This window comes from Electrona antarctica, assembly GCF_951216825.1.
Source record: "Electrona antarctica genome assembly, chromosome: 10".
NCBI classification, from domain to species: domain Eukaryota; kingdom Metazoa; phylum Chordata; class Actinopteri; order Myctophiformes; family Myctophidae; genus Electrona; species Electrona antarctica.
Genome location: NC_136791.1, coordinates 43,524,102 through 43,533,572, shown reverse-complemented (window position 1 = coordinate 43,533,572; position 9,471 = coordinate 43,524,102). Strand labels below are relative to the sequence as shown.

The 9,471-nt window shown below is 41.9% G+C and overlaps 1 protein-coding gene across 1 annotated transcript in view; it reads left to right on the top strand.

Moving 5' to 3' along the window:
• Positions 1 to 7,754: 7,754 nt before the first annotated feature.
• The window catches only part of map3k4 (mitogen-activated protein kinase kinase kinase 4), a 45,845-nt gene continuing 44,128 nt past the window's right edge, over positions 7,755 to 9,471 (top strand). The window contains exon 1 of the mRNA XM_079512064.1: positions 7,755 to 7,893. Coding sequence (XP_079368190.1) covers positions 7,826 to 7,893 — 68 coding nt within the window. The 5' untranslated portion in view covers positions 7,755 to 7,825. The remainder of the gene's footprint in view (positions 7,894 to 9,471) is intronic.

Here is a 9,471-nt window from a genome sequence, read left to right as displayed (position 1 = left end):
TTGGCTGGTAAGCCAGCTTTACAGCGGGTTCGAGTCCTGATCCCGACGAACTTTGCTGTGTGTCCTCTCCCATCTCTCTCCCGTTTCCTGTCTACCTAGTACCTACTATCATCTGTCAAATAAAGGCAAAAAATATACTGAACCACTTGAACCCCAGCATCCATATTCTGGGGGGAACATTAGCCAAAAATAGCTTAGTTTGTGGTACTTCGACTTAAGTAACAAATCAGAGTAGTTCTCCTACTGTCTGTTATCCTTGGTCCTGATAATGTATGGTCCAGCTCATTCCAGCTCATTCTGATTAACATTCAGCTGAGAAGCAACAAGCCACACAAGTCGGAACGGTGAGTCCATTTTCATGTTAAATTTAATGATGATTAAATGATGATTTGATATAATGTTCACTTTAGCAAACTTGTAGTTTAGTACCATTTGATGGTGTCGTATCTTACGACAATGGTGAAGCAGAATGCAGGCTAGAGCTAATACTTTATAAAAGAAACATACGATCACTGTCCCCAAACTTCAATACTTTAACAGTTTGCAAAAGAAAAAGGTAGAGGTGTACAGTTATACAATAATGTTAAAAGGATAACTCAAAAACCCTGGTTTCCATTGTGGTCCTGTGTATTCCATTCATCAAGAAAGACATATAAAGACATAAAATACTATATACACGATCATCAATACTAGGAGCAGGAAAAGCATATTTACAGGGAAAACTTAATTATGTATTTATTATAATTAGTATTGTTATGAAATTATATGTTCTTCATTCATTCTGTTTGTAGATGAAGATGTATTTGCTGCTCCCTGTGTCCATACTGGTTCTTATGGCCTGGCTGGTAACTTATCAAGAATAAAGTAAGTACTTCTCACACGGTGTGAGGCAAGTCCTGACTCCTGATGTGACAACCACACATTAGCATTACAACATATAGGCTACAACTACGTATACAAAATGTCAGGTTTTTGTTTGTTGTCTTCACCAGCCGAAGGCATGGGGTGAGTATGTTATGCACTCCGACCATGTGTCTGTCTGTCTGTGGACAGCTCTGGCGTCTTGATCGCAGCCAAACTCTGCACACACACTCCCTGGATGCCAGAACTGAACCTCTGCCCCAATTGTTTTACATGGGCCTGTTATAGCGCCACCAGGAGGCCGATATTTGCAAAACACATTTTTTGACATTACACCTACAGATTTTGTCCAAACATCATGCAAATTGGTACACAGTCTCTCTATAGCCATTCAAATTCTTTCAGATGTTTCATACTCCTTCCTGATCGGCTAAGATTGGCTTCCAAAGTTCGCATGAGTGTTCCGTTTTGAACAAAATGCCACAAATCACGAATACATGGTGTGATTTCCGTGAAATTGCCACTTGAAACCTCTCAAATCAGCCTCATGGTGGCGCTATAACTGACCTATTTGTGATTTTACCTATAACTACACAGATCTGTTTAAAACATTGTACACTAGTAGAGGCAAAGGAAAAACCATTGCCCTGTAATTTTCACATCTGCTCTTTATAGCGCCACCAGGAGGCCCACATATGTAAAACACATTTTTTGATATTTCTCCTTCAAATTTTATCCAAATGTCACGATAATCGGTACACATGATCTCTATAGTCATGTGATCAAGACGGGTCTGTTTGATTTATCATATTCCATCTTGATTGCCGGCTTCTAAAGTTTACAGGAGTGGCCCGTTTTGTACAAAATGCTGCAAAACATGAACGCAGCGTCCGATTGCGGTGACACTGTGCATGCATATTCCCACTAGGCTGAGGAAGAAATGCCACTTGACTTTTTCCTTTAGCAGCTATTTTTGGTGTGAGACATGATGTGCAACCACGGTATAAATCAGGCTTTTAGTGCAAGCAGGTCTTGGCCTTCTTTGGCTGAGCCGTCATGTTTACCCTAGACCCAAGTGAGGGTTACTATCCGCAAAGCGCAAACCCACAACGTATTATCCAGTGTCCGTACTGCTGTGGTAGAGTGTGCATCATTGCTTGTGTACTGTCAGGACAGGAGACAGCCAGTCAGGCTCCAGGGGACAGACCATTCATCAGTCTGCCACTGGACCTACAGTAATATAACAGCAGACCTTTGGTCTGGCTGGGATTCCTCTGAAACCTGCTGGTGGCACCATTAGTACACACCATCTGCACTCTGTTATGGGTCAAACAGTCTCCCACTGTCTGACCTCTGCAGGCACTTCGAGACAGTTCGATCCTTGATTCCCCATTGTCGAAGTATCCTTGAGCAAGACACTGAACCTTTAATTGCTCCCCATGTGCAGGTTGGTGGCCTTGCATGGTTTTCACCACCATCGGTGGATGAATGTGTGTGTCAATGCGTGAATGTAATGCACAATCTATGTAAAGTGCTTAGGATAATGCTATATATGCTATATAAATGCACATTTATATCAAATGGCTTTGTCTTTCTACATTGCATGTTGCAGTCAAGTGATACCTTGGGGGGGCGGTGGCTCAGGGGTAGAGTGGCTGGATGGTAACCACAAGGTTGCCAGTTCGAACCCGGGCTCCCCCAGAGTCAGTGTCAAAGTGTCCTTGAGCAAGACACTGAACCCCTAATTGCTCCTGATGTGCTAGTTGGTGCCCTGCATGGTTTCCACTGCCATCAGTGTATGGGTGAATGTAATGCACAATCTATGTAAAGCGCAAAGGCACTATATAAATGCACCATTTACCATTTACCTCTGTCCACCTGTCCCATTGAGCCCCGTAAGTAATGTAAGCTGTTCTTCCCAGGCAAGCCAACCCTTTGAAAGATGAGTCCCAGGCAAATTCGGATGTGGAGGAATCTTGGGACTTGCCCAGTGAAGAAGAGGAAGCTCTCTACAGCGCTGCACCCCCCGTCAGATGAAACGCATGTCCGGCAAACAACGGAACAGTCAGGCACTACAGTGGTCTACACTGTCTCTCCTTATGCCTGCCACACACGCACGCACACACACACACACACACACACACAACCCCCCTTGAGGATAAACACACCCAAGTTGAGGCATTCAATTTAGTCTGTTTAGATTATTTCATTTGGACGGATGCTCTGCCGAAAGGTAGCTATTTGAAGTAAGCCAGAGTCAACGGGTGGATATGAGAACAGCTGCATAAATTGGCATCGTTAAGGCCTGCATGGCAACAGTTTGCGTCATGTGATTTCACACCAGAAGATATAAGATGATACACCAAACTGTATTCCTTTGGAGGCCGCTGTGATGGATGGACCTACGACGACGTGAAACGGATCATGGAAGTGCATTACCTTGTAGACGAATGGATCTACAACAACATGGAACAGATGATGGATGTCCATGTCTTCAACACAGTCTTTATGCTGGAATAAGTTACCTCCAGTATAACCTGAAAGAGCAGACGGTCACCTTGAGGCGCCACTCAGGCGCTGTCAACACACAGCTGTGCTGATAGAAGATACAGTCTACATTTGGGGAGGGTTGCCTTACTCCAATGTGCTTTATGCATTTGATGTCAACGCCCAAATATGGTTTAAACCCAGGGTTTCTGGGTCTGTTCCAGAGATTTGCGTTGGGGAAGGTCATGTTTATTCATGGAGGATTCATCAATCAGACTAGATGGACTAATGGCATCTACAAGTTGGACACCAGCACCATGGTCTGGACTTTAATTAACACCAGAGGCACTGCACCACCTCCTACATCATGTCACTCTGCCACCATCATTGGGACAAAGATGTTTGTATTTGGGGGCGTATCTCACGGCCACTGCAACAGCATCAGAGTGTTTGACACAGAGACAAACTTCTGGATGAACACACAGCCTCTACACAGCCGCTGGAATCATTCAGACTTCACCTACAATGGAGAGCTGTACATCTATGGTGGTAAAACCGCTAAAAAGATCTACAATGATCTGTGGAAATTCAGTCCAGAAACCAACTCCTGGAAGAAGGTTGAGCCCAAGGGTAACAGACCGTCTCCATCATATAGAATGTGCTGTTGCATGGTGGGGGATCGTATCATCCTCTTTGGAGGAGACAACACCCCTGAAGGCCTGTATGTCTTAGACTTCAGTCCTAGCCTGAAGAAATTATGTAACCTAGCAGTTATTCAGTACGATCTGGAACAGTCTGAACTCCCTCACAACATCAGGTGGGAACTGGAAGCCATGACCAAAAAAAGCATAAAAAACAACACCTCAGCCAACTAAGATACAGAATCTGTGACAGGGTCGATTCCCTGTGGATCTCAGTTGTTCTCAATGCTGTCATATTGATGACATCATGTGAGGACTGTACACCAAACTCAGGAGTCAAAGTGTGCCAAAACAAGTGGCGTTTAATTCACAGAATTTTAAATTTACAACTGTTCTTTCTTTTTTCTCTTGCAGGTTCAACGTAAACAGTTATTTCTTTCCACATGTAGGGGTCGCTGTCATCGCTGAGGATCGTCGCTGGATTTCCAGGTAGGTTTTTAATTCAACTTAAATCTTCATGTATCTTCAGGTAAGTATGTCACTGTAGGATTCCAAGAGGTAAGTAAAGGGTTAAATCATATCTTTACTCGGTCACCCAAACATATTGCCATTCTCGACCAACAACTCTTATTTCCTGTCATTGACTATGGTGATATAATTTATCTGAATACTACCGAGGCTCATCTCCATTCATTGAATGTTGTGTAGGCCTACAATAGCATCTGTAGATTTGTTTTGAGGTGTCCTTACCGGACACATCACTGTGTCATGTCATGTACGACACTTTAAATTGGTTAACTCCTCAAGCGAGGAGGCATTTCCACTGGTTGCTTTTTAATACTGTTTTTATTAGGCATTTGTATTTGACATAACTTCAAAATATTATTGACAGATAAATGAGTAAGTAAGTAATATAAAACGAAAAAATAATAATAGTGACATGTAGTGCAAATGTTCCAGATACAATACATGTATATAAATGCGATAAACAAGAAAAACAAAAGAACAGAAAACAGTTGAGCAGTGACAGATAGTTACAGACAAACAAAACAAAGACAACAGGACAGACAGTCTTGCTCTCAGACTTTCCCTAACAAGTTGTTCTGCCCTCTTAGAGTCGTATCTCAACTGAATTACAGACTCTTTTTTTTTTAATGAAAAAATAAAGAAAGAAAAAACCCTCAGTTCAGGAGATGAGGAATTCCAGTTTTTCCTGCAGCTCTTTCATCATATCATGCCCCACGTTAACACGCTGGTGCTGCAGGAGGATTAACACAGTCATCATCCAACAGGCCCTCCATACATTCACAAGCAATGTACAGGCCATAAGGTCAGATCACCTGCTGTATACTGTTCTAACTAATATAACGGCAAGCAACTTTTAAATGCTATTTTTAATATCTGGCATTTAGAGTAGAGTTGCAATACCAACCCATGACAGCCCATACATCCAAACAGAAAAGTCTGAAATGATTGTATTAAACAACGTTAAACTCACAAACATTGCAGCTGTACAGAAAGCTTGGATTATCCTCTTTGTATCTGCCAAGTTAGTGTTTAATAAAAATCCACCATAGACATGTTATGAGCTACTTTCAGATTTGGATGAATGGGCTAGATGCCAAATATTAAAAATAGTTGCTTGCGGCTCGTATTGTTCATACTGAGTCAATATTAGAACCATCAGAACCAAATATATGTCACTGTGTGATAGGCTCACGCAACAGTTCTTATATTTTCCCAGCCATCCCCAGACAGTATAGGCTACTATATTTAAAATAGACAGTTACTTTACAATTACTTAAGCTTTTCTAAGACAGGAATTGTAGGTATTGGCATGGCAATGACATACTGTACTGTCTTGATCATATACTAACAAACATTGTTGTTCTGTCTACCTTCAGGGACCAAGCACAGCAGTACAAAAGTACAAAAACCGAAGACGCACATTCACGGACGGTCTTCGGAGAAAAAGAGAAGCAAATGCTGTGTAAAGCGGCATAGCTTTCAATTAACTTGTCATATTGCATTTTCAAATGTCATTTATATTAGACTTCAAATACAGTATGTGTTTAATCTCTGAATACCAATTGGTATCCCAACCCAAACATGTGGATTTTTAATGGAGAGATGGAGAGACCCCTGTTGCTGAACAAACACTTTATACTATGATAACTATCAAAATAGAGCTCCAGAGTGGGGTCAGTTAACAGTGAGAACCAGTCATAAACAAGGTTTATCAGGCTGTGGGCTATGTTTATCCCTTGAGCAAGCAGACAGACTCTAGTAGCTCAATGGTAAATATGTCAGCACTTGCACAGGATAGGGTTAAAATCCAGGGTAGAAGAGGAAAGTTACAGTGTTGCTTTAAAGGAGAATTCCATGCTAGAAGGCTTTCTTACCTTTCTTTGTAGTTGTTACGTCCCCACCAAAGAGGTCCAGGTGTTATTTTGTGCAAAAGCTCCTTATTGGCTATTTCCCCTACCATAAGCCCTAAATGAATTGCATTGAATGGGAATTGAATGGGGCTATGGGGTGTTGTGCTAATTTCCATCGCTCAAAATTATTATTTTTTTGTATATATCCTCTCTTCATAATGTAAATAATATCCCAAGCGGCACACTTTACTACTTATTTCGATGCAAATAAGCGAATTAGCACAACACCCCATAGCCCCATTCAATTCCCATTCAATTCAATGCAATTCATTGAGGGCTTATGGTAGGGGAAATAGCCAATAAGGGGTTTTTGCACAAAAAAACACCTGGACCTCTTTGGTGGGGACGTAACAACTACAAAGAAAGGTAAGAAAGCCTTCTAGCATGGAATTCTCCTTTAACATTGAAGTCAATGAGACCATGTGGGTCACAGTGGGTGTGCCCAGTAGGCTACACGGCAACACCATACAATGGCCAGACGCTTCTTCTCAGTTCTCGCGAGCATGCATTTCTTTTCGGGATTGAGTCAATCCAATCCAATGGCCAGTCATTGTTATAGAGTGGCGCCAAAACTCTTATTTGTTGACGAAATTGACAACATATTTAGTCTTATATACATCATAGCTTCGGAATTCAAAATATAATTTTAAATTAACTGTGTATATTGTTTGCTATGTTGTTGACAATCTGCTTTCATTTAGTATGTATTCATGTGATTGTGACAGTATTAGACACTTTTTTGGCTGTTTGAAATTGTGACCACTTGCTGAGGACAGGCTAAATAGCCTACATGCATTTTTGGGTACAGTCAGAGCCTGCATTTTAACCAATTCAGATGCCATATTAAAAAAATAAAATGAATGTCATAAGAATACACTGTATTACATTTAACTTCGTGCTTTTATTTGTATGAATTTATTTTTAACACAAGTAAGGCTCTTATGTGTAGGACATGTTTTTCTCAAAGTTGTCTGTATATGACAAAGTTGGAGAACCACTGCTCTAGTCTAGGTCATGATCCCAGTCAAATGGAAAGTGGAGGATGTGAGGTAGATTACTTGTGGGTCAGGTCTCAGGCAATCTGGGAACCCATCGACCAGTCTGAAGCGAGTGGTGCAACAGCACCCCCTATTGGTACTCTAAACATTGGGACACAGGGACATACCGGTAGTCACACAGGTTGGGACCATAGACTGTAGGTTGGGACATAGGGACAAAGCTGTTTGTTCTGCCCTTAAATGGCTAAGTGTTACCAGAGCCACTTACTGGTCATTCAATTCATTATATAGAACAGGTGTGCTGTGTATTGCCCTGATTAGGAGAAGCACACAGGTGTATGTGCTGTTAATTATGTGTGTGCTCTGAAAACCCTCATTACACCATCTCTTGTTGGGTTACATGTGTTTGGTCCGACGATTGGACCATAGTATGCCTCCCCTCTTGTTGTGCAGTCGACAGCATTGTCTGTAAGTGGGAACTTTTCATGTTCTTATGTCAGTGTATGTAGTTTCTGTTTTGGTATGCAAACTTTATAGTGTGTTCATGCATAGGCCTAATTGTTTTATTTCCACATGTGCTATGATAGATTGAGATTTTGTGTAGATTATAGCTCAGTGTGTTCACCTGCTTGTTTGATGGTTGTTACAGCCTGTCTTTTTTTTTTCTTTTTTTATAGTTTTACTCCATTTATTGGTGATATGAAGTGTGACATTAAATACTGGAGCTTGGACGCTACATCCTGACTCCCATCTCATTTTTAAAGGAGTTTGGCTGACTGTCTAACTATGTACACGTAGCGAGGACAGTACACTGTTCCTTCACTCAAAAATCGTTTGAATCTGTCTTGACTGAGAGATTAGGTCTCAGGTCACTTTAGCCGTCAAAGTATAGGTAGCTCTGGTCCATAGCTCTAATGCGTTGCATTGATTGATTGATTGAAAATTGTATTAACAGTTTGCAGAATTACAGTACATTTCAAGCACAAACTCAATACAAAGGCTGTTAACTGTGAGTGGACGACCCAATTAAGCATTACACTTGTTTACAACAGGGTCCACCATGTTCAATTCATCAAAAACATTTAGAGACGTACAAATAGACACTTCTATATAGACAAAGAACAGTACAGGAATTCATCATAATGGAGGTAAAAAGGGAAAAGAAACATATACAGTGAGGGGGAAAAGGGGGGGGAGGCGGTGGGGGGGTTTTCAGATTTTACGGGGGCCAGTTTCGAATTGCAGCCATCCGTAGGTGCCCTTTGAGAGCGGTTTTGAAGGAGTCAAGGGATTCGCATGTCTTAATGACTGTTGGTAGGGCGTTCCACATTTTGGTGGCATAGGAGCGAAAATAATTTAGTCCCTTGTTTGTGCCGAATCTGGGTTGAACATGGTTCGTTGCACTCCCTCTGGTGTTGTGGGTGTGGACTTAGTGTATCGAATCTTGTGGACCAGACCCATTGCAAGATGCTGTACTCTGTCGCTGACCCTAAGCCATGCCAGTCTGTCAAAGTGGGCAGGGGTGAGGTGGGTTCGGGGGGTGAGGCCAAGTAGGAGCCTGACCAGTTTGTTTTGGGAGGTCTGGAGCCTAGTTTTAAGGGCCTTTGAGGTGCTGTGGTACCAGGAGGTGCATGCATAGTCAAAGAAGCCTTGTACAAGGGCTCCTGTTAAGGTCTTCAATTGATTGATTGATTGAAGAATTTATTAACAGTTTGCAGAATTACAGTACATTTCAAGCACAAACTCAATACAAAGGCTGTTAACTGTGAGTGGACGACCCAATTAAGCATTACACTTGTTTCCAATAGGGTCCACCATGTTCAAATCATCAAAACATTTAGAGACGTAAAAATAGACACTTCTATAGACAGAACAGGAATTCATCATAAAGGAGGTAAAAAGGGAAAATAAACATATACGGTGAGGGGGAAAAAAGGGGGTGGGCGGTGGGGGGGATTCACGTTCAGCTCCGTTAATTTGTTTGTATCCTGGGAGGAGCTGCGTTGGGTCCCCAAGTCGGCTCCGTGGCCGTACCTTGAGTTGGCT